Consider the following 27,083-nt stretch of genomic DNA (forward strand, 5'->3'; position numbering starts at 1 on the left):
TATAGTTTTGCAAGGAAAACCTGTAAGTAACATACTCTTGAAACATCGCTTAAAAAGTCCCCCTGTGCCTCCCATTATTCAGAATAACATGATCTAGGAAGCAAATAAAAACTAAAATTAACACAGAAACAAGCACTGGGTGATCCAGTAAATCATCAAGGAATGACAAAGAGTGAGATACTTCTAAGAACATCAAGGGCCGATTGTAACAGGCAAAGATGCTTGCAGAAGATGTTCCAGAAATTCACAAAAGACAGGGCAGTCCACCATTAATGTCTTGTTTGGTTTTTTGCTCCGAGTTTATTATGCAAAAAAGCACCAATGTGAATATGATAGAGATTACATTTACAGAACAATCTGGAAAAAAATCATAAAACCAAACCACGAGTTATCAACTACTTGTAATTAAGATCAAATATTATTCAAACCTTATGTTAGTTTCTAATCCATTCTGTTGTAGTCGATTCCTGTTCTGAGTCCAATGAATAAACTCGAACACTATGCCATGTCCGTATTACTTGGCTCTGACTTGAAATAGCACATGTGCCTATGGGGAATGCATAAAGCCACAAGCTAGTAGCTTCCATAGACATACACATTAGTCAAGCCATGGCCGAGCACTTCAGACAGCCTAATTTGCACAGTAGACACTGAATGTGAAAAATTGGACACTGTAATCTGAATGTGTGAGCCTTTGATGACAGTAAAATGCTGCATATTATAATAAGTATTCGGTCAACACAGCCCAACTATCCAGGCTTGAATCTTACTGTATGACTTCGCATTTGAGTTAGCACGCGGGCACAGAATAGGATTTGACTATACATGTATAACACAGATATTGTCTTTGAACTTGTAAAATATCCCAAGACATTTTCTTTTATCACATAACTTGAATATCACATTTTACTTCACATCGAGGCCAAATTTCACGGTGCTGCCAAGTACACAATTTGACAATAACAGTATTTCATGGAGACAGTAAACTTGGAGGAAAAATTTGCTTAACATACAGTGACAAAACAATAAAAACTCCCTACGCACATGCAACCGATGTACAACCAGGCCAAGAACCACCGTGAAAGTGTTTACTTAAGGTTAGCAAATTTTTCCACTATAGTCGGTACAATTTATTTGCTAACTGTTAAGCAGCTACGTGAAATTTGGCTCTGACATTTTGAAAATAAAAAAAAAATAAATACAAATAATACTGACATTAAGTTTTATCTACAAAGTAAAGAAAATATTAAAGGGGCTCCCACATGCAGGCCCCATCACTGTATAAAATGTGAAAAATATGAAATGCCCTTTTTAGCCAACACTTCTTTTTCAAAATTAACGCAGACTAGCTTGGAACCCTGTGAGCATAGGAAAAAGAAGGTTACATTTCAAAGTGTACTTTCATGTTGCACACCACGAATTATTTATTCTGGAGTTGTTTAAACCATAATGTCCAGTAGATACTCATCGATTTGTCACTGCTCGCGTCCATAACCAAACCATCAACACAAACTACACTAACAAGGTCACAAGTTTCTGCAACACACACTGTGCACACACACATTACTCTTCTATGAAAATGTTTACTTTTGTTTACCATCGGTATTCAGCTTTAAGTCGTGACCAGTTAAGTTTGCTGGAAACTTTCCAGATGAGACTGGAAGAAAGATGAAAAAATCACGATTCAAAATTGAAGCACCATAGCAACAGACTGACATCATGTGACTCAATACCAAATGACTTGTTTGAAACAAAACCACACACGTGCATACTGCATAGCATTGTGCTCTATCCACAACTGTGACACAAACATTCAGTGGTTTGGTGAACTGGTCCAATCAGAAAACGTGTACGGCAAACACTAAATTACATCCACCTGCTTGAAAGGATAGAGTACAAGTATGTTAGTTACAGGTCAGCGTCTTAGATATGTCAAAATTGTTCACCTCTGTTCGATGTGTATTTTCTGAATAATAAACCCTGAGAATTCCATTCTTCAAATAATATGTTCACAGCAATTGAACCCCTGGAAATGTTCAGTTGTTCTTTAAGGGCTGTCCTCAAGTCGGACCTTTATTTCAGAAAAGAACTGCTGTGCAGCAGGTAAAAAGGTCACTAAGGGTCTATAGCTACATGTGTGCCAGTGGCACAATTCCGCAGTAAAGTGCCAGTTAGTCTTCATGCAAAATTGAGTACACATTAATCCCAATGTAAATTCACACCCAAAGGATACCAGTGACTCTACCCACTGATAAAAATGTTTAAGCGTGAAGGGATAGACATTAACCAACCATGCACAGCAGACTATTTGACGTACTATGTAGGAAAAGGTAAAAAAAAACTAATAAAGTGTCCTATATGTCACAACGGTCATAGCTGGCAAGTTACATGCTGGTAATAAATGAAACTTATGAAATGTTAATGCACTTGCTGCCAAGTACATGCACATGCCAAACAAACCACACATTTGATGAGTCAGTTAAACATACTTTGCATTGGCCATGGTTTTTGACCTTGTGAATTTAACTCATGTTTGATGGGCTGCATATTGCAATCACACCAATACAATATTCCTTACAGCCAAAGCCACAGACAGCATGCAATATTATTACATTTAGTCATCTAGTTGATGCGACAGGAAACTTTAATATTTCATAACTTATGCTGATTGCTCTTTCACGCTTGGCACAAGACACAGTTTTCTAAGGAAGGCATAATGTCACGAGAGTAACTCTTCCCGCAGAGTTAGCTGAAGACATCACTGATTATCATTCATCACTTTAATATATCCTCCATTCCTATCTGAACCACTTTCTACTGTCCACTGTTTTACAGTAAAAAATTGTATTTTAAACTACACTTATGAGTTTATGAAAACATTTTTCCAAACCAAATTGCTCTTGAATGACACTGGCATTTGATATCAAAGTACATGTTCAGTCAGTTACAAGTGACATGTACAACCAGAAAATTGGTGCATACATGGCATTTGTTTGGTTCCACAAAATACATACATTATGTACAAAGTTGGTGAGTTATGCAAAAATAAAAAAGTACGTACTACATTCTTTGTATGATCAACTGCAAAGAATTTTTGCATTATGGTATGCCTAGTGTATTTACATGATCTTTTAAACATGGGAAATACAATGACTGTGACTGCCTGAAGGCCAACACCATTCCTTGCCATCACTTCTATGGCTGTAGATTTATTCGGCGACCAACAGCCGATATCACGACACCTCACACCATGGCACAACTTCACTTATGCCACATTTTCATGTGTAGGTTGCACAATCAATTATGATAAATGTCAGGAAACATCATGCATTGCGTCCTTCCACACTCTGTACAAATTACCGCATACTCAATCATCCTAGGTGGCATAAGGTGCACCAAACAAACTAGAAGTGAATGATTTTACCAATTAATCACTTTCAGTTAAGGCTAATCACTGACTCAACATAGCAAGGTTTATATGAGAAATGTAATTGTTTTTGAAATTGACCGTAAGTACAATGCACAACTGTGCCACAAATTTGGCGTAAGGCTAAATACACAAGTGTGCAAAGTGATGCCAAATTTTGTGGAATTGGCAGCAGAATTTGAAGCCATTACATGTAATGCTGTTCTACCATACTTACCGGCAGATTGTACAAGCAAGCTGAGTGCCTCATTGACCACAGAATGTCAGGATTTGCCCACAGCAATGCACATGTTCAAGTTCAGGAATGCATGCATGATTGCAGCTCCACCGCAGTAATCTCCTTACAGAAGTCTACACTTCCATTTTTATTTCTTAAATGCTTTTGTTTAAATAAGTATTGAAATCAATGAAACATGATTTGTGCTCTGCTCTGATGCCCACTTCAAGAACAAAGACTGCAAAATGGGAGACTTTTGAGATGCTTGGTGGTGACATACATGACCCATCCATTATTGTTTGCATAATTTTGGGCACGCCTACATTAGCTCAAACGTGATGTAAATAGAAAAGGACAAGTTGTGTTTGCTGCCCCCAAGTGTCTTAACAATCTCCAACTGTTTGACCAGGAGACATCACATATGTTATGCATACCTGCCAACCTTGCCGTACTCCTTCCCGAGGTCAGGCATTACCACACAATAGATTAAAAGGTATTTCAATCAGCCTTCAGTTCATTTAGGTTTTGAATCTATTGTGTGGTAATGCCTGACCTCAGGGAGGAGTGTAGCATGTCGACAGGTCTGATTATGTGTCTTCTCTCCAGTGAAAATGCCCTTGTGACCCTGAATGTTACATATTCTTTGACGGTATCCAACTCAAGTACACTACAAACCTAGCAGGAGTCTGGGTAAAATCTTAAACAAAATAAGTCGATTTCACAAAAATAGACAAAATTGTTCAGAGTGTAAAGTGGTGAACTGCTGCATACAAGTATATACGCTAAGTTAAGCATCAAAATCACGTAAGTCTTTTTTACTTAAAAAATACTTTGAGGTAAAATGTTCAAAATAGTCTGAATCTTTGCATAGGGCATTTACACTAATAGTTTGTAGTTACTCAAAACCTTTATCTCTAAAAAAGGTACAGTGGTCTATATAGAAGCTACAGTTGTGTTCTTTGTTTTGACTAAGGAATCCTGGTTGACTTTCTGGGTCATCTGTTGATTTCTATGACACACTAGTCAAAACAATGAATGAAAACCTCCATCAAAGTGAGAATCACTACATTGCCTTAAAAATTAGTCTGTCGTGTAACTGCAAACAAACACCAATTAAAATGCTTTCAGACTGTTTCTCAGTGAGATAAACAAAATGTATGTTACACTATGATGTTCTTACTTTTGATGAAGATGAGTTGTGTCATTGTGAAGGAATCACGGCGCATTGTAAAAACACTTCAGTGAGGCTGTCTGATCGGTGGTATGAGTAATAGAATGGTCTATAAAAATATTTATTTTACAGTATTTATGAAGAAAACAGGCAGCCTAGTTTGGCAAAGCTGGCTTTCAGAGTTCTTCATGAGCCTGCAACAGAGGATAAACAAACCCATCGTCAATATCGTTGAGTTTACAAATGAGTGAGCAATATCAATAGTTGAGTATTACTGAGTCAAATGCCTTGTTGGGGTTTTTCAGCGTATACACGTAGTCCCGCTCACTCTTTGTCTTATTTCATATGCCATCTCTCTAGTCCAATACTCAAGCCACAACGGTCCCATCTGAGTCACCGGTCTCTAGTTACAGTTGACTCTCATTAATACAAGGGTCTCGGGACTTACTTAATTATCTTGTATTATCTGGAACCTCGTCTTAAGCAAACAGTATTTTCCCACTCGCATGTGTCGTTTGTCCGAAACGGGTAATGAATTTGCTTTCAAAACAGTTTGAACATGTCCTTTTTGAATGTGTAATGTACATGGAGATTAAATGAAGAGTTGTAATAAAACATGTATTATACTGTCATTGAGAAGACCGAAGCAGAAAATCAATAAAACACAACAGGGCAAGCAGACTCATCACCAGTCATAGCCGAAACCATGTAACCTGCATGGCGTGGTTGCTGTTGCGAGAGAACACGCACGTACATGTTCATGTAAGTACATTGACATTTTAGTTGGTGATCGATTTAACAGGTACAATTTTATACATGTACAAAGTGAAAAAACCAGTGAATTTTTGGTGGACAATAGGGGGCGTAGGTTTGGGCCTGGATAATGTTTTTAGTGGGAAATGAAGCTTTTTTAACTTTTTGGGATTTAAAACTCGTAAATTCCACTTCCAAAAGGACATTCACGGGTAAAATAACAGAACCCTTTGATCGCTCAGGAATCTAAAATGCCCCAAACCACAGTCGTGGATTAGTGACCATTATCACCACGCTCAGTATAACAGTGCCTGTATTAAATGGGTTCGTTGATTGACAAGTTGTTTTCAAAATGGTCGTGCTTACCAGACTGGAGGAAAGTGCTTGTCTTAACCGAAATCTCATATTACCCAAGCCTGGATTAAAGATTTTATTCCTTGTAGGAATGTACACACTTTGGTCGGGACTGGCAAAATATGCTCATCTTAACTAGAATCTCAGCTTATCCAAGCTCATATTACCACGAGTCGACTGCATTCACAAGGGGTAAAAGGGTGTAGTCCCCATGACCAAGTAACAAGTAGCAATAATCTCATTAAGTGAAAGTGGCTGGTTCAGTTACAGTACTTAAAAGTGTGGTGACCAGGGCCAACCTGACATGGTGCTGCATGGCAGAAGGGCATATAAAGCAAGTTGTTACAATATCAATGCGGTCGTGTTATAAAAATTGCCTGACTGCTTTTCTGTCTGGCAAACGACACAATGGTCTTTTGGGGGGGGGGCACCAAGTTACTCACCGGGCTTAGTCTACTGCATTGGCATGGCGTGCCATCCTGTGGTTGCTCCACGAGCTCCATACCCTCACGAACAACTGGGGGTCCCGTCTGTCTCTTAGCATATTCCTGTTATTGAAGAGACAAACTTCAGTAATCAGTACCTGGCTGAGAGGTATACTTCTGACGATTCACAATACAATGCACCAACGAGAGGTCAATGCGGAGAGGCCATTAATCAAGTTTACGGTTGACAGAAGCATGGTCGCATTGCATCATTTGCATTTGAGTGTATGTCACCAGACAGCTTGGGGGAATATTTTAGATTGGGACACTCCATGCAAAAGAAAAGATGGAAGGATTCATTAAAACTGCTGCTCTAAAACTGTGAATCTTCTTCCCTGACCAGCAAACATCAGGAATAATTTAACTTCCCTGTGTGCAGCCAGCCAGTAGAATTTGTCAATCATTTCCCATAATGCACTGTGAAAAATGGCCTTTCCATGGCAACCTCTTGGTGATGCACTGTATTGTGAATTGCCTGTACTGTACACAGACAGCTTATTGTTTAATACTGCTGGATTTGTAATGACATGACATGTGGGCTAAAATGAGATCGTGGGTTCAAGTCCCACCCAAGTATGGGATCAATCAAAGAAACGAATAGAAATTAAGTTAAAAGTAGAGCTCGCCATGCTGACAAAATCACTATTTTCATTTAAGATTTCTTTAATTTAAAAATAATGTCCAGAGTAGGTATGCAACACTATTTTGTGTTAAAAAGACAAGTCTCTGTCGTCATAACTGGTTTATCCCCATACTAACTATTATTTAACACATGCAGTCCCCACCACTGATACCTGTAGGCAGGGGGTTCACGTATTCACAGAGTATATCAGACTGTTCCACAGATCAGTAGGGTTTTTGCATGTGCACTGAGCACACAGCACAAAAGGAATTCTTTTCTTTCAAATCATATCTTGATCAAAACAAACTTTTGGCAGACAGCCCAGATAAAAGGATGCATAATTGCATATGTACACACCTTCTTCACACAAGGCCACATGTCTTCAACTCTTGGGAACCTTTAACAACTGCAGCTAACTTCAACCTTCATATGTCTATCAAAATCCCCAGGGTTCTTGAGTGTAACTACTGATGAGCACATGAAAGAAATAACCTTCTTCTTTCTCCCAAATCAATGGGTTTTTTTACTCGCACTCAGCAGGTGTGACACCAGCTTAAAATTTACCTGAAGAAGCTGAAAGTAGTAACAGAAGATATTGTTGGACATCAGATGTTCCCTTGCGAACTGCTGGGCATTTTGGGCTATCGTCTTCGCCTGACAAAAAACAGAAACCACAAGTAATTCACTGGCCTGACTCAACAGCAAGGGGACAGGATATGGTTGTTTACATAAGTTTTCAGGTGATATGGCAAAAAATGAACTACTGCTTGTTTAATTTGAAAAGAAATGTTCACACAGAATAACATTCTGAATCTGATGTAACAGTATGAGAATACTACCGGTAGTCATGTCCAAATGATTAAACTTGAAATAGCGCATGCAACTACAGAAACTGCCAACTAGTAGCTTATGATCTACTTCTTGTAGGTGAATACTTTATTTACAGATTTACTTTGTCCCTCACCACTGGACTGAACTGTGAGCTTCACCAAAGTATTCAGATGTCCGGGGGCGGGGGGTTTCCTCTGATATGTGTGCCAACAGAAGCAACACTGGGAGTATAAGTTGATTTAACAACGTGCCGTAGTTGGTTTGGAAGTTCATTCGGCTTTGAACTTGGAACAGAAGACTTGGATCACAGTCACCTCAAATTGTCTGCTGCCAACTCCAAGATGGTATGTTGATCATGTTACTTGCTCTTAAGGTTTGTTTCAAGAATATCACGATTTCTTGTGCAACAATTCTCAGTGACTGCTGTCTAGCCACAGTCAATTTGTCAATTCTTAATCAGTTCATCCGTTTCGATATTTTCACAAAACCTACATGTGATGGCCCAGATCAATGAAGCATAGCAGAGGGACAAAAACTGCTGTCCCCAATACCCAAGATACATGCAGTCTCCTTTTAACTTTCATTGGCACTAAATACATTTTTTCAAGAGAATTACTGACCTCCACACAGTGTGACAGCATATGTAATTAGCCTTCAAGGTTACCTCTTCATCATGTGTCTGCGCCCATTTGATCTTGTCCACCAGGTCGCTCAAGTCCTTCTTGAATGGGATGTAATGCACCCAGGGCTCCAGCTGCTTGTAGAAATGCTCATAGAAGACAGAGTCGTGCTTCAAGACGGTGCTGTCACCACTGAGAAGGTATGGTAACCGGTAGGCTGCCACAGTGCCATCGATGTTGATCTGAAACTTGTACTAAAGAATGAATCCAAAATGGAGATAATATTAATACATGTTAATTTCTTTAGTGATATAGGAGCTGCTCAATTTTTCCGTAATCCTGTTATTTTTTCATCTGATACCAGTTCCACGGTTGATGTAAAAACAACTATGAACTTGTCAAACTCTATACGCTGGTGAAATAACCTCATAAGACACATATATACGTACCTGCACACGAAGACAGGCAATACCCTCAACGTTTCTCAATTTGTAATTGCCACTACGGACTCAAAGAACTGAACAATGCCCCCCAACTTGTAGTCTGCTTGCCCCAGCTCCAAAGTGCCGGTACACAAAGAACTAAGTGCCTATCTGTACTGGTGTGAATAGTTATGGAATGACTTGACTCAGCATCACAAATCATGAGAACACCACATTACAATTTGTCTCAGTCTTTTGGTTGATTAAGATAAAATAAGACCATGTCCCCGAGTCTCAAATTGTCAGACATTTCAATTTGGGAGGAGTGCGGCTGTTTGCCATTTCCAACCAAAATGACCTTGACCTTTGACATTTGGATCCTACATATCAATCAATCCAAGAGCAACTGTCAACCTAGAAAAAAAATTTTGATGGGAACGAAAATCCCACCATATCCACAAGATCATAGGTGACCTTGAATACAAAGTGTAATCCCTAAAGCAACAACAGCCTCCACATTTTGGAAAGACAAATTACCAAGTGCCTGTGTAAATATGGGCGAGGGAACTTTAGCATCATTTCCATCAAATGCCAAGTTTGTCAGGTGTACTCCTATACAAACACTGGCAGTTCTAAGAGACAATTTAAAACTGGCGTCCCCATTAATGGTGTAAGGATCACCAAGGACGCCAGTTTCACTGTTTTCATAAGCATGTGATCATAAACTTAGCGTTTTGAAAAAAAACATTAAAAACACCTAGATTTTAATTTTACTAGGTTCTAAAATGTGTGACTAATTTTTCATACTCAACAGACTTAGCAATGATTGTTCTCAGTTAACAAATGTGTTACACCAAGATTTGTAATAAGACTTTCCTTTCAAACTGCAGTAAAGGTCAAATATTACACCGTAACTTTTCATGTCCTAGTTTACTGCATGTGAAACCAAAACGGAAATTCATTCATTTGCAATAAACCAAAAATTCTCACTGTCTAGTATCTTAAGACAATGTACAATGCAAATTCAGTGGAAAGGCAGGGCAGATCAGAAATGACCAATTCGGTATTCCAACAGTGCATGCCTAAAATGAAGCACGAGGTCACTCAAATGCACGAGATCTGTCATAGAACAGTGTGGCCCTACACGGACTCGCCTGCTTGTTTTGTTCCCACATGAGCTTGCTTTTTCAAATACTGTACTGGATCATTACACAAGTATTTCATTCACGGCGGTGCATCGCTAAAAGAAACATATCTGTGTCCCATGCTGCAGTGTAAGCACTGAAGTCCTGGCCAAACTCCGTGCCTCAAATGTTAGGCAAGGCCTTTTATTAATGAAAGTTTGAAGATAAAAACAAAGTCAGTGCTGTTACCTGAAACTTTACAACCCATCCAATACTGGATTCAAGTCTGTAGAGACTGACTGCTCTGTGTGCAGAGGACATGCCCAGGTACATGTTACAAAGATCGTCTCACTATGAGACCAGATCATCCAACAATACAGCTTAGGGGATTACATGCAGCTCAAGCCAGATTTCACAAATCTTCGGGGAAAATCTCCGATTCCCCATGCTCAGGAATAATAGGATCACAGGCAATTACAACAATAGGCAAATCAAGGGAAATCTCTTGATATGATGCGCGGGATTTGCCCAAAGCCTAGCATTTACACAATAGACTTCAGCGTGCAATGTACATGTACAAGCTGCAGGTCTGTCTACAATTGTCCACGCAATTCTAAAGCTACAGACGGATTTATGCAATTGTTAAATTCGGCAACAATTCAGACTAACACCTTTTAAGTCAAGCAGCTTAACCAGTATCGTGCACAAAGGCCTTATTCATTTGCGTAAGAATTCTTTTCGATTATTGAGTAGTCAAACATGTCTTAAATATCATTCCTTTTGTGGGAAATCTGCTTCAGGAAGCAGATAAGTCGTAGCAATTCCATTTTGTTGTAAGGATACCTGGCCTTAAAAGGGAAAGGTTTCCAAAAGCATCTTGGGAAAAAAAAATGACTGCATCCGTCTTTGAGGCTTCCCTTGCAACTATTTAGAAAGACTTCAGCTTTTGACAGGTTAAGTAGGTTTTGCATGTACAAGTGGCTCCATTTAACAGGGATGTGAGTGGCCACTTATAGTTAAAGCCAAAAACAGCTAGCAAAAAGCTGAAATGTAAAACGTTCCCATACTTTTATACAGACCAGGTGTACAAAATAGCTGAAATTCAGGGTTAGCATGTACACAAAAAAGCCGAAATCAGCTAAAAAGCTAAATTCTCACACCCCTGATTTAAGATAAGGGTTTAATTCAACACTGTCCAGTCTGAAATCTGCACACGTTATGGACGTGAACTGTTCATGCATGTAGCACTTAAAAACATTTAAGTTTACATCGTACCCTCTCTGTAAAAAAAAAAGATGCCAAAGTGGTTATGTCACTGCTTTTACCCTGTTGAAACTCTTTTTAAGTGGAAGGAAATTACGCCAGACCACAGTGCTTATTTTGAGAAAAAGACCAACAAAAAATGTCTGGCGACTTCAAAAGAGAGCAGCAATTTCAACATCAAAAAAAGGTCATCTTTTCATCTTATCAAAAATATTTAGGTAGATGAAAATTTTTTACTAACACACAGGAATACAGAACTAAATGAGGCCACCACTTTTGGCACTCCCAATTTATTTCATCCTCACCTTGAAGAAATCAAAGAAGGATATGTGCTTGACTTTGGGCCCATATTCCGCCTCCTCATTGCGGAAGAAGAAGAAATTGGTGAGGGCAGCATCAATGAGCTCCGGTTGTTCTCGGGACAGCTTGACCAGGTTCAGCCGCTCCCGACGGCTGTCCCGGCCCCGCCAGAAGGCCTTGTTGGTCTTGTTGACCCACTTGGGCCCAGTGTTGGCCTGGACTGACAGCATGTCCAGAGTAACCCTGAAGAATGACAAGAGGGAATGACTCCAAAAGATTATAAAATACATATACGTGTGGCTCTGTCCGAGACTCTAAACTTGAATCACAGTCAGCAACTGTTGCCTCAAACCAAATGTATTAACCAAGAATTACATACGTCACAGAATGTATGCACATACATCACAGGCACACATGTACATGTAAGTGGTAAGTGTTTTCCTTAGACGGGCCAATCATGAGGTCAGGGATGGATCAGGGTTTTACAAGTTGAATCCGTCTTAAATCCGTCCTCAGCATCTTAATTAAATCTGACCTCAGCATTTTCGAGACAAGAACAAGCACAAGTGTACTGCGGTCTGTTGTTTCCTCCAGAACCCGCGTGCATGTCTGAGCATATCGGACAAGCACTGAGTATACAGTGTTTATAAATATACATCGGTGTAAGGGCCAAACCTGTAATTAAACTTTGTATCTGACAAAATAAGTCTGACGGGCCTTTTTCAGTAATTCTGTCACTGAAAAAATAAAGTTGGAAAGAACAAGGCGAACTCTTTGTTTTGATGAATCTTTGGCAGCCTGATACATTATGTTGGTGGAGAATGTGGAGGGCAGTGTTCTAGCTAGGACCATTTTGGTGCCGGGTAAATTTTTGGATTGCGAAGCATAGTGAGCGCAGTGAGCAGAGCTCTCGCAGCTCATAGCCGGACTGGATTTGCTACTGCTATTGATACTGGTGTTTGGCTGGTCTTGAGCCAAGACTACCAACATGTGCAGGGAGGCCACATTATATCCCATAATTTCACATCCGGGTCTCATAACAATGCTAGTTACTGGTAGACGTTCTCAATGGTTTCTGATGCTTGAAATATGATCAAATTGGTACATTTTCAGTAATATTTCATTTCACTTTTGGGAAAATCTGTGCTGGGCAGCACAGCCAATTTGAACCCAAGAGCCAGGCGAAAATTTGCAGTACCGGCTGGTGCCGCCTGGCGCCGCCCATCATAGCTCGAACACTGGTGGAGGACTTCTATTGATTTACATTGTACACACAACTCAAAGCTCCAACTTGTCACTTACATGTATTTTTTTTGGTAGGCTCATAATTTACACTGAACCAAAACTTTTGACGGGACTGGGAGACTTGGCTGAAATGTACCGGTGCGAGCTCATAGGAATAAAAAAGTAAAAACATTTTCACTCTCACTGAAGCACGTATCTGTACCCCCCATACACCCACCACAACTGTATCATGAAAAACAATCAGTTTGTGGTGACCTTCTAGCCCCCTGAAAGAGAAACCTGTTTGCTCAAGAGTCAATTGAATCAGCTGTAATTGGCCCACCTGCCGAGGGTCTCCAGTGTCGACTCGGTAATGTCGTAGGTTGGCAGGACGATATCCCTGCTCTCATCTGAGCCGCACCAGGAGAGGATCGGCAGCGGGCTGTGGTCAGCCCCTCGCTTCTCCAGCGGCCAGTCGCCCAGGTTAATGAAGAACTCCACATCGGGGAGCTGCACCTGTGACAACAAACGATGAGGCAGAAAAGAGATGAGTGAGGGATGGGGGGTGCGTGCTGGAAACTGTCCCTTTGCCGTTCATGCATTGGAAGTACTTAATAACCAGGCCATCACGTTCAACTTGAAATAAAATATTGAGAGTTAAATGTTGCATTTGACATCCTTATTTTGATTTCCTAAATACTCATTTCTGGTATCAAAGAAAGCATACATGTGATTTTTTTAATACAGTTCTTCTAAATACTCTTTTTGTCCCCTCTTTTTAAATTTTTGTTGTGCCATTTTGGGGGCACTTAATACTTGTTTCAATTTTTATGCTGATTTAATTCGCATATTTCAGAGCAAAAGTGTGATGTCATCACACTATAAAATTTGGATCATTATTGCTTGGTGATTTGCAATTGTTCTGGTTTAAGACAGTAGATAAAACTGCACGCATCAAATATTTTCAAGTACATGTACAATAAACCTTGTTCAACTGTAGCAGATCTGGCAGCATCCCGTTTCAATTCAAAAACTGATACCACAATCCCTAAAAGCATACCTTTCGAGCCATTGAGAGTAGAAATGCATCTGAAAACATTTTGAAGCCAACATGTTCACCGTGTGTTTTCCTGTATATCTGAAGAACAAATAGAATTACAAATTTTCACAGCATGTAATTTTTTTTTTATTTTAAAAGGTCTACTTTGTAAAAGGTAAATACAAAGCAATGTGCATCTGAAGATACAGTGTCTGCAGTGAAATTCACTTGAGTTGAAATGTGTTCAACTTTTGCAAACACACAGCACGAATATTTAGTCTGGCATTAAAAAATCGCATTCTCTTTCGCAGCGATTACAAGGGACAGACAGAGTTGAGAAAATCCCCCCCCCAAATGTTACGTTGGTAGTTCTTCGTAAGAACATGTTTCTTTAAGTCCTTCAATCCTCCGATCATTTATCACACCAAGTGCATGTGGAGTATCCTGAGTTTTTCAATGAAATCACAATAGTATATTATCTTCACTTTTGCCATGTCTGTTTCCACCACACATGTACTTTGGAGCCACAATATTTTCCATGGACTTTTAAGGCCTTCATCTGGAATTCAACTGAAATTCTTAAAGCCTTCATCAATTGAGAAATTTCCAGCATGATCAACAACTTTGTTCCATTTTGACCAATTGAACCTTGAAGCAACAACTAATGAACCACTTGCAAAAGCAGAGTGGTGCATGAGCAATTATCCGTAAACTAGAAACTGATTGGCTAATTGCATTGCATTGTATTTTAACCAATGAATAGCTTCGTTAGAGAGTCTGTTCTCCAACCCGTGCTGGTGTAATTTCCATATTTCTGAGAAAAAGTGTCATGTACATGTAGCGACTGTGATGAGTCCTTATGGTTTAACACCATGTTAGCCCAAACAGATCAGCAGCATACCACTGCATTCCAGAAGTTGCGCTGAGGAGTTCCAAACAGTTCCAGTGGAAGGCTTTCAGACAACACCTCCGATACAAATGTACAAGACATCACGTTCATGACTTACTCTGTTATTTATGATGCTGTAGTGGCAGAGGCTATGGTGTCTGGCAAACCTGTTGACTGTCTCTGTTGCCAGCCGGTCCAGATCAATAGCGGGAAATATAGACAGGTCTTCTTCGATCTGTGGGTGCATCTCTGACCTGCAGCGCATATCAGCCTGCCACTGGCTCTGAATTTGCTCTGGGCAGTAGCATTTCTCATCATACACAGGATCTGGGTCAAAGGATTATAAAAGCAAACATAAGCATAACCGTTAACTTTTTTGAAGTTAGTTCTAATGTTAACGCCAAAACACAACCGAATTGTGTCCACTGTTTCACCAGATCATCAAAGTTCAATTTCCATATGTGTTTGTATCATCTCATTCTAGCAGATGGAATTCAAGTAACATTTACTCTGCTAGCAGAAGTGTTTGAAAAAGTGAATTCGTATAAAACAGGTGGTTCAACCATGATACATCGGGCAAATACATTAAAAACATATGACAACTCCACACCGTTCGATGTTCATGTTTCAAACAATGAGAGTCATTTATTTCTGCTCTCCACTCATACCACCCCAAGATGCATGTAGTTTTTGGAGAAGACAGAGAACAATGCTACTTTTCCAATTTTATTCTAGAAAAACCTTCAAGTGAAATTGCAGGGAATATAAATGACAGAGTTAAGTAATTATTTATTGTGAAGTTCTGCCAACTGAATGCAGTACAAATCACTGTCAATGTACAAATGTACATGTATGTATGTTAACAGAACAGGTACACTACAGGCATGTTTGGTCAATTGCTGTTTTTAATTGGAAGTTATTTTCATATGAATTTGGAAGACTATTTCATTTATTTCAACACTATTTATGTTTACATAATTTTGGTAGACTATTTATTTTGAAATTTTTACTTTAAATACTTTCAAGGGCAAACCAGTTGATATAGAATTCCTTTGTAAATTACTGTATGGTTCCAAATGTAAAAAAAGTAAAAATCTTCTCCCAAATACAAAAGTACAAGTACATGTGAATACGTAGGCCATCCTGCAAACCCAGACAACTGCAGCTATGCCCAGCAGGGACACTATAATAATCAAGCAGACATCATTGGTCAAGGCTAGGTCTGTGCACTCAACAGAACTAGAGGAAACCACAGAAACTGCCGGGCAACAATAGTTGAGGAGTAGACTACCTAACCCTACATCTGATAGAGAACAGGTGGTATCCACCTGTGGACCAACACTGACATATTGAACCCATACAATGTACACCAAGCCATCAATGATCATGCTTGGACCACACAGAGTTTCTTTTACCAAAAATGGACCACATTCAAACACTACATAGTCACTAAATAACTTATAAACACCTTCATGACCAGGTCCAGTCTTGATTTTATGTTACTTGGTGCAGTGCCCCATTAAAGAACTGGCGCGCCAATCATTTTAGCACTGGATAAATTTACACCAACTCTTGCAAAGCCTACACTGCCAGCACCATGCAGATCTCATCAGGACTTTGGTATTCGGACCAGATGCCCAGCCATGCAGTGATCCCAAGGGATTGTTTCCTGTGTGGTGTGGCCAGGTTGCAATGCCACTTCCTTTAGGTTAAGAAGTTACATTTATCTGCAAGTGTCAGTCTGGCTGTCTACATTTGTTGGGGAGATCAGCCAAAATTTACTATGTGCATAGTAAAACATGTACATGTTCATGTAAACGCCAGTACTTTAGGTTAATGATGTCAATATTTGGCATCATAAACAATGCAGGGTTACTGTGATTACTCTAAGACAGACTGAATTACATGTTCACATATGATAATGGCCCATCTCCATACTGTACACAAGTCTTACTCTCTTCTTTTTTGGTGAGGGTGGGATGGCAGAATTTCTGGTAGGAATCAAAACAAAAAATCAGGGCAGAACGACCTTTCCATCGTGCATACGTAGATTATAGATCACAGGTAACTGCACTTCGGTTAATTGCTTCCTGTGCAGGATATAACAAATAACCCTAGTTTGAGTGCATAAATGCCTACGCACTGTACAGTTACATGATGTGGTTTCCTGCAGACAGTTTATAAGTGCAATGCACATGTGTACGTTGTCCCCGTTTTGCATAACATATATCAGAAACCTTCCCGTCCATACCCTGTACATTGTACCTTCATAGAGAAAGGATAATTTGTATTATGTGTTAAGTATTAAAATGCATTTCCTTGAACATGGTCACGAACACGAGAGATGTCATTTCTATAGCCTATAGAAAAGTAGAAATGCCTACTGTACATGCTCAGTGCATTTATTTAGATAAAGAGAGGGATAATTTTCATAAAAGTTGCCCTGGTGGTCAAGTACCAGTGCTTAAGGCAAGGTTTACAGTGTACGTTAAAAGAGGCAAAGTAGAAAGAATTGATGGACAAGAGAAAAGGAAGGTGTGTCATGAGGAACATGAAAGATGCTTTTATTTCACACTGGGCTTGATCTGGGATCTGAGGTAATGTCATGAATGAATTTGCAGTGGCCATTGTGATTCACCACAGTGTGTATGGATCAGTACTTCATCAACTGTTACTGCATGCAATACATGTCTGGTAATTCTCACCTCTGGACATCTTATCATCCCTAGCTTCCGTGGTGGCAATATCTTGTGTGTCACAACCTGACCTACATCATACTCCCAAGTCACAACTTTTCAATCCCCCACAGTCGTTAACTTCCTGACCCAACCCATGAAGTTGAGGGGTTGTCCACAAAAAAAGCTGCTTTTCTTTCCTGCAGACAGTTTACCGTGAAGCTGTTTTACAATGTCCGAATGGTTTTCAGCTACTTCAAAAAAAGAACAAAATGACTACGGCATGAAAGCGTACAAATGTTGAGCATGCTCACAATTCCTTGTGGATGTTTGTTATACAGGGGTACACGTACATTCACATGTCAAAAAGGGTTGGAGCCTTCAATTAACTGCCATGTGATACACTCTATGTGTTCCTCTGGCATTAGCCACCAGTTATGTTGTGCAAACCCAACCCCAAACCCACTTGACCCCGGGTCAGGTCGGTTTTTTCCCACCGTTTCAGCCAGGTTCACTCTGAGTTTTGTGTTTGCAATTTTAAAGTCAGGTCAGTTTGATATCTTGGTAAAAACCTGAAGTAAACTGACGTTAACCTCCCCCCACAAAAAAAACACAAATGAGAAACAGTTTGGACATTCACAAGGTGGGTTATTACTGCACAGTCACAGTGCTCCATGTGACCAAGATGATTTTTTCCACACGGCATTGTTTTCTAGATTCCAACCGGGACAAGTACCCTGTAACAATTTTGAGTTCTCGCAATGATTTTTCCAAAAGACTTCATGCACTGCAGATAAGTACGGACACAAAAAACGGGGGAAAAGTATGACACAATTTGATCCAGCCAGATCTTTTTGGAGAGGAGGGGGCTCATTTCAGTTTGAAGTCTGTTCAGGTTGGTTTTACCGAGGCTGGGGTTTTGGGTTTTGGGTTTTGGGATGGATTTGGTTTTAAACCTCCCCTCCTCCACCCAAGCCCTGTAGATAATCTCAATTTTGGATATCCAACACTAGCTACGAGTACCCCTGATCGCAGACAGTGGCTGTCGTGAATCACATTTTCACTGAAGTGAGGAAGGTGCCAGCTAATTAAAATGTACCAAAAATAAACAAACAATCTGATATAAATTAAATGATTTTATCTCACTGATGCAGGTGATGAAATTAATTTAGGCGCATTTAGGGCATCTGCATGGTCAAATTTAAACTCGAAAAATATGTGCAGCACAATAACCTTTGACCTTTTATTTCCCATAATACACGTATAAGGCAAAAACATGCGAGTGTTGTTCAGTTTGACTAAGTTAGGGCATTTTGTGGCTTCCATGTGTGCAAATTCAGTGCATGGAGGTAGAAATCAGTGTGAAGCTAATCGAGGGCACCCATTGAGTGCCGAGACTATTGCAAAGTCCACAGCCATTCACTTCACTGACAGCGTTTGACTAGGTGAAACCTGTGGACTGGCCAACCTCTTTGACATCTAGCCATCAATTAATTGTAAGGGTGCAGTGGTTTCTCAGGCTGTGAGTAGACACACTGCTGACTGAGTTTAACAAACACAGCAAGTCTGCCCTAATGAAATGATGGTCTTCACATAATAACACAAACAGATTTACCTCTTGGGCTAACTCCTGACCAAACACATCCAGGGGATAATGGAGAGAGTGGGAGAAGACAAACAAGAGTTTAAACCCACTCCCAAGAACCACAAACACAGGATTAGCAGATTCAGAATTTCCACCCATCTTGTCCCTGTTGTCAGTGTACCCTTTTCCCTGAATTGGCTGGCAAACACTCCCACCAGGAGGCCATTTGACAGAAAGCAGTGTTTTTTCCCCACATAGGCTTTTCACGTAGGCTGCTGCATTTATAGCAGCATTTGCAGTTTTCCACACTGGACTTGAAAATTGCAAGCAACTTCTGCAATCAACTATTCACATTCCACAAAGGTTTTTCTTCTGAGCATTCGCCCTTGGATTGCTCAAGACCTGCTGAAGCTAAAGTTAAAACTTTCAGAAGCAGAAGAAGACACCATTCAGTATTTGTTCTATGGTAATGTGGATTTGAAAAAATGTTTGTATGATAAAAGCATGTACACACTGTCCACTCTAACTTGTAACAGCCTACTAGTACCGGTACATGGAAAATGTGGCAATCGTACACCGGTCTAATGACCGGGAGAGAAATTACTGGATCAAAATTTAGTCACTTTCCAGCGGCTGTCCACACAGAACTTTTCAGTGACATTAAACTGACAAAGAAACTCTTCTGCCACTGAGCTGGCCCTACAAAAACCTACAGGTATTGCTAAAACTACATTGTAACAACTGATGCAGCTCTTGATAATTTCAAAAGTATACTGGCTCTCCTCATTGGACTTATGTCAAATTGGACTTATGTCAAATTGACAGAGCAGTCTCCATAAGTTTCACCCAAACAAGTCTGATGCAACCACAGCTGCAGTCCACACAAATTATGTACAATGAAAGTGTGAGCGACAAGTTTGTTTTTGAAGTTCACATCCTGACATCTGCGGATGTACATGTACTTGGTAGTACACCCCACATGTACAATGTCAAGATACTTGATTCTAACAGGAGGCCAGGAACGTTTATGGATAAAACACTCAGTAAACAACACGCATACAGTGCAATTAATTTATTTCAGCAAACACCAAGCAACAAAAATGTTGATCCCTTGAGTTGCACCTTTTTCCTTATCACGTCGAATCAACAAAAATATGTCACATCCCTTCAGGATGCACATTAGGAATTCAGAAGCTAGACTACATGTACAGTAAGTGTAAGGACTGCTGCAGAGTACCGACCAGCATGGCACAAACCCCAAAAAAGGAATTCTAATCCACAAGAAAATTCCAAACTCACACAAGTATGTGCAGTACATTGCAATTGAAAGTTGACCTGTGAATGGTAAGTTCTTTGCACAATTTTTCTCTTCAAGGGAATTCATCTTGATTTCACAAAACACGAAGAAAATTTTCCTGAAACGGGAAAACATTTTCACAGATTTTCCCACAAGTAGAAAAAAGTTGATTAGACTTTTCCCTTTGTGGAAAAGAATTTTCATGGATTTTTCCACAAGTGGGAAATTTTTTTCATGCCATGTGAAAGTTGTGAAATGTGAGTGTGAGTTTGCAAGTGAATTCTTTGCACAAAATTTCATTTCCCAATTCACGTTCTTAACTTTTCAACTGCAATGTATTTCTACATACAGGACTTTACTCAGGTTATAACGAAATTATTCAGGCATTGTATATATTTTTTCACGATTTATTTAGCTTTGAACAAATAAATATTCCATCACTGGTGACAAACGGAAAGTCCAATTCCAGTCCCGAGCCAAGTGTTCCCCTCTGTTTTCTCATGAAATTTTTCTTACCAATGCACTCACAGAATTTCATTATGTGTTCACTGCACTGAGCATGTGGCTGTTTGTGGCCAAAACCTTTTACACCAATACTGTGAACAAACAACCAATGAAACTTTATGAAAGTGGAGTTTGACTCCTGACTGCGACCAGATCAAACAAAGTCAAACTTAAGGCCATTTGGGGGTTGTTTCATTTTTTAGTAATTTTTTTAAGTTTGCATTAGAACTTTGCCCTTTATTTTAATGTACATCATGGGCAAACACTGGTGAGGGTCCCTTGACCTATATTGCGCAAGGTTCTTTAAAAGGAGTTTAGCTTAGATGTTATCCAGTGACTTTCAACTCGTGTTGTCACACCTGATTAGGTCACACCTTTCAGGAGTATTACATCTGTTTGGTTGTACATACCTGAGATGAGGAATGGTGAACCTTGGACATGTCTGTCTCCACTCTTCACCTCAATTCTCATCCCTGGGTAGGACTCATACAGACGAAAGCGCACAATGAAGGAGCCATCATTTCGATCCAGAACCTGCGTCCAGACCCGCCCCCGTCCACTGGTTGGCCGAACACTCACTTGGAATGCGTTGGGTCCAGGAGAGTATGTAAAACTGCAAACAACCAACAACAGAAATATCACTGAACAGAGTACATGATGCTCCTCATTCAAGCAATTTGTCAGAAATGTCAAGTGAAAGCATGCATTTTATCCTAACCTAACCATTACAATTAGGGTCTACACATTGCTGATTTGTCATGATGTACAATGTGCATGTAGGAAGCAATACAATCACTACCCTACATGTACAATGTACATGTATATCCAAAAGGGAGTGTTTTACACTGTAGATTGTATAATTTGAAAATGGAGCAATTAGATGTCACAGTTTTCTTTGAAAGACAGATTTCCCAACTTTAGAAGTTTCAGGCTTTCACATACATGTACTCTACATGCACTGACATTCTACATTTTATTTAGAGTAGCCAAATGGTATATGTACATATGCATGTACATGTATGTACAAGATGTCCAAAAGTAAAATACATGTACAGTGTATGACCCGTCTAGATCTTGGGCTGAAAACCTTCTTTGGGCACTGTGCCCCTTTCAAGGTGACCTTGTAAAGCAACATACAACTACATGTATCCTACCCATATGATGTCACAACAGCCAACAGTGTACATGCACGTACCATAATGATGTGTACAGTCCCAATGAGCCAGTTTAGTATGTCATAAAGCCAAGCTCTTTCAGGAACAAAACGCGCATATGTATGGCTGGGCTGCTAGGACAGACTATTGTGCATGTGTAACTGTTTGAAGTTTGATTGGAAGTTTTGTCAACACGACATGATCATTGTCTTTAACAAAGACCAATCTATTGTTATTCATGTTGCTAATGTAAAATGACGCAAGAACAGTCCTTTTCACGTGTAATTTTATCTCTGAAATAACTGCTTATTTTAATGATCTTTGATTTTTAACTTGTCTTTCTGTACGTTTTTTTTATTTTTGTACCCTGTAAGTGTGTCCTTGTGATATTTTGTCCATTTGCTTTTACTTGGATTTGTCTTGGGACTGAATGCCTGTGGGCAACAGTGATTAAGTTCACGTTTTCAGTTCCTGTCGTCATGTGTTTCTGTATATTTGTCTTAATGAAGGCAAATAAATCATAACAAACAGTGTTGTTCTGGGCATGCACATTTACACGTAAGTGGCTCATTTAAAAACAAAATGTGGCCTACCCGTACATATATAATCCACAAGACGTGTATTGAAAATCATTGCAAAGTCTTTCCCTACACATAGAGAACTCATTTTTATTACTGTAAGTTTTCAAGGTAGACTTGAACAGCAGAATCTGTAGAGATGCCCTGACACTGGATGCACCCATTCATGACAGGATACACTCTACATGTACACCCCCACAAACACTTCCTATTTGAACATAATGCGAGTGACACACACGCCAGCGATAAATGGCATTTATAAACGAAATTTACAAAGTTGATGGATGAATAATTTAGATCAATGGATGTACAATGGAAAAGTTAAACTGCACTTTCTCTTTTCAAAAACAGATGTTTATGAGCTGTCCGTCCCCTCCCCAAAAAAAGCAACCCTTAAGAGTATTTTAAGGTATCAATGGGATATTAAATTTGCTGACACTTTCATATGCAATTAGGTAATCTTAGAGATCAATTTTCTTCCAAATTATTCTATACATGTACATGTACATGTAAGCAGAAATTCCATGTGGTCAGGCTATCAGATTTTGCATTACATTTCTGTCAGGTCTGATTTACTGCTGCAAATCCCATCCCAAGATGAGTACCCTTCTGTTTTCCTGAGACAGTTCCCCCAACACACATCCTTTGGCCCAATCAGGTTTACCACCTCCACTCCAGATCTACTTTTCATCTGGTTTACACTTCTTGTCTAGACAGCCTGCTGCACTGAAGGTCAGCAAGAAAGCCCAAGCCCAACATGACTCAGTTTAGTTTCCTGCATAGACACTCACAGTGGCTGAAATTTGAGGGCGAAATAGACCTCATTTCACGGCCACGCATGGACAGAACATTTACTCCCAATGCATGGTTTTCAGAAGTCACACAATATGTATTCTGCTGACTGATGTGACATAAACTTTGAAAAGCAACGACCAACGGATAAGTCACTTTTTTCACAGCCTGTTGGCTCTACTGCGTGTACATGTCCATGTGCTTGTAAATGCAGGCACTCTTGATAAAAATTCTTAGCCGCACTGTACAATGTATCTACCAGTATATTTAATGCCAGTCTTCAGCACTTTAAGACAAAAATAAATTTATGTAAACCCTGTTAACTCTCTCCTACACCAAACTTCATTTCATGCTAAGTTTCACCATGGAGGTGGTTTCACACACGTGAAGTTGAAAATCTGCCAGTGCTGCTTGTACCATTTGCCCTCTCTTGCCCCTTGTGAGATATGGAGGCCACACAGCCAGCAATCAACACCCACAAAGGTTCCCCCACAGCTGCACAGCCACTCTCCAATTCCAGACATCAGTGTAAAATCCCTTTAGGTGTACATGTACATGTACAGTGTACATACTGCCATCATGCAGGTAATGGACAAACATGAAGCTCTAACAAATTTGACAGGAAAGAAGTTGTGTGTACTTTCATTGGACCAGGGCTGAGCTTTCAAGGGTTTTATTCCAAATATGATAGCCACTTGACCACCAGTCTACTGGTACATGAATACATTAGTGTAATGTACGATACATGTTAGTCATAAATTAGAGAAAGTGTCCAAAAAGTGTCCGCCAACGGATGAATGCTTTAAAGGGACTCAAACTTGAGCCTCTTTATTCAACCTTCCTGGGCATCTTTCTACTGTAGTTAACTGGATTTGAGAGACAACTCTGTGTGGGATGAATGACACTGACAAAAGGTGAAGGGATACATGTAGGTGCAACCACAGGAAGCTTACTGCATGTGGGGTCCTGTAAAGGGCTAATTGGTTTTTACTATGACCACCAACTGCTTGGCTCAGCATGTAGCTCGCCATTACTGATCCCGTGAAATCTTTGTTATGAATCCAAACTCAACTAAACATGCAGAAACCAGAGCACGTGAAAAATGACTGAGTTCTACTGTTCCAAATCCTCCAGAATGCTTTGACAAACAACAAGGAAATTCCAATCTTTACAAGACTTTGTACAGTGTTTTTCAATGGCATGAGTGTGAAGTGGAAAACAAGGAAATTAGCTGATCTGAGGAAAACCTGCATGCCGAAACAACAGAATGTTACAATTTTTTAGTTCATTTCTGAACTTGACTTTGCAAGAAACTCTACTCACGTGCGTTTTAATTAAAACCTTTTATTTACAAATACCTCATCCTCACAATGATCCATGGCATGAAGAGGCTACATATTTACATGTGATTTATAAAAGACTGGAATTCAGCTTAAATACCAGCAAGTACATGAACATGTATGTACACTGTACATGTACATGTACCTGACAGGAATTCTATGGACATCGCCAATTTTTCTCCTGCAATAATCATCAGCCATCAGAAAGAGACTTCAAAACTTACTTAAAAACATTGGAAAGAGTTCCATATACGGACAACACTAATTTCCCCTTACGACAGCCGTCAGAAAGTGATAGGATGTTCCAAAAAGTGAAACTTAGCACAGAAAATTCCCAAGCATTTACTCAGAAAACACTTCCGACAAGTCCCATAGGTTTGTGCACAAGGGCATCAAGTATTGTCCAAATACACTGTATATGGAAGTCTTTCCAAAGCCTCTCTTCTTAGACTTGTCTTACTATCATAGAGTTGGTGCACTGGGTGTCAAGTGATGTCCGGGTATGGAACTGTTAAGCGCAATCTTGAACCATGCGCAAATTTATCGTACTCTATCCTGAGTTGATTTGCTTTTGAATAGCACCCAATCAACTAAGGAGGGAGTACGATAAATAACCATACTAGAATTAGTTCAAGCATGTCAAGATTGTGAACAGAACTCTTTCTGACTGTACCTGACAAAATCAGGACAAAATGAACAAAACTGTACGACTCCTGTCAACTTGGGATTCAGGGAATTTTTTCAATCTACCCTCATGTGTCAGCCAACAAAGTTAGGCTATATCAAAAAATTAGTTGGTTAGCATCCATACCCTTTCATTTTTCTGGGGCAGGCGGGCGGCTTTTTTTTTTAAGAGATTCAGTTCCAAATGAGCAGTTTATTGAAGTAGTAAAGTGAATCACAAGCCTTTTACAAAATTGATTTCATTTAATTCATACATCAAGACATAAAAAATGCTGGAAAAATTGAACGATCGCGATTGTCTGCCACGTACATGTACCTGTGTTCAGCTGAGTAGGAAGAAGGGCTACGTGCTAAAGCTAAGGCTGCTTCTGAATGACGCGCTGTGGAAAGTAATCCAAGCTTTAGCACACAGCCCTTGCGAAGGACACAGCCACACTCTCACTGACTCTGTCCTGCTACGTCCTTGGGGTTGATCCTGAGAACTGTATGGCATAGTAGTATTGACTGAAGGAATCAAAGCGACGAGGTTGTTTCGAAAGGAATGGTCAAGTTGGTCGGTGTACGAGTTGGCATACATACAAGTTGAACTGTTCCCGATACATTACGCGAAAAGGTCACTTCAGAATGTTAGACTTAGAAAACACTCAGGGGCCTAGCTAGTGTAGTGACAATCCACCGACACTGAGAGAGGTCAAAATCCTACACTACAGAAGGGTATCATTTACCGTACAAAACAGCAAAATGATCTCTTAAAGTGACAGCAGACGTTTTGGTATTCAAATTATAAAATGTCAGTAGGGCGTACCTGTTGTTTTCGAAGTCGACAGCCTGAATGAAAAAGAACCGTGCAGGCACGTTGAAGTTGGCTTCAAGCCCCGGGCCCCACACACGACTCTTCAGAGGGCAAACTACCCTCTCCCTGTCATATCCAGTGACGACATCTTTGACAGCGCAGCAGGCCAGCACGCAGCATAAGAGCGTGACCACGAATGTTCTGGAAATCCTGGACATAGTTGTTGTCACATTTGATTGTCAAGTAAGCCAACAAACCAGAAAATTTTCGGAATTTTAACCAGAATTGTCTGAACCCCCCTCCAAGAACAGAAAACGATCACGCAAGTGACGTTCGTGTCATCTTGCCTTGTTTTCAACTTCCGCACACATGGCAGATAAATAGCCGGATATACCACTAAAAGGAGGGTGAAGCAAGCTTTATGCACAACTTTTAACTTGATTTATCCCCCTCCAAAACAAATAAAGCATAGACACAAACTGCACAATGTTAAGGCACCGTAGCTCATATAAAATAATATTTGTGCTTTTTGCAATTCCAAAAACTAAACTACACCAAGTGAAGGTCAGAGTGTTGTGCACCTCTCAGAAATTTTATTGATGACTCCTAACTTTCAATGAACGAGTCTACCGAGCTTTTTTCCCCATACGAGGTGGCGCTCTTTACAAATCACCGTCGCGCGATTGTCTGAGAGCTGTTAACTCCTGTCTCCTCATCGGCTTGAAGAATTAAAAAAAAAGTAAGTTAAGGAACTAAATCATCAGAGCTTGATAGCGAGTCGAAACCATGGGGCTACTGTAGAAACAATTATCAAAGAAACTTAAAAATTACTTGAAGAATAATGTTTACCGTAGAAAAGAAAACATAATAAACAAAATGCACTTTTATATTTACCCTCTATTTTCAAGTCCAGGGTTATTGTTTTATTTATCCCTTTTGT

The 27,083-nt window shown here is 39.8% G+C and overlaps 1 protein-coding gene across 1 annotated transcript; it reads right to left on the reverse strand.

The window, feature by feature from the left end:
* Positions 1–275: 275 nt before the first annotated feature.
* On the reverse strand, positions 276–26,661 carry poglut2 (protein O-glucosyltransferase 2). The gene is made up of 10 exons (XM_022247704.2): positions 26,156–26,661; positions 21,213–21,415; positions 14,860–15,068; positions 13,874–13,951; positions 13,157–13,329; positions 11,595–11,832; positions 8,525–8,734; positions 7,594–7,683; positions 6,366–6,470; positions 276–5,009 (listed from the first exon to the last, which is right to left on the reverse strand). Exons 1-10 carry the CDS (start codon positions 26,359–26,361, stop codon positions 4,992–4,994), a joined length of 1,530 nt encoding a protein of 509 aa, XP_022103396.1. The 5' UTR covers positions 26,362–26,661; the 3' UTR covers positions 276–4,991.
* Between the last annotated feature and the right edge of the window lie 422 nt (positions 26,662–27,083).

This window comes from Acanthaster planci, linkage group LG06 (genome assembly GCF_054643075.1).
Source record: "Acanthaster planci isolate LZ-2023a linkage group LG06, COTS_SCS, whole genome shotgun sequence".
In the NCBI taxonomy this organism is placed as follows: Eukaryota; Metazoa; Echinodermata; class Asteroidea; order Valvatida; family Acanthasteridae; genus Acanthaster; species Acanthaster planci.

Coding starts and splice junctions, on each gene's coding strand:
- poglut2 (XM_022247704.2), bottom strand. CDS start 26,361: ATGTCCAGGATTTCCAGAACATTCGTGGTCACGCTCTTATGCTGCGTG. Junction 13,952..14,859: donor ACAGCATCATAAATAACAGA/GTAAGTCATGAA, acceptor TTTGTTCTTCAG/ATATACAGGAAAACACACGG. Junction 7,684..8,524: donor CGCAGACACATGATGAAGAG/GTAACCTTGAAG, acceptor GTTTTTTGTCAG/GCGAAGACGATAGCCCAAAA.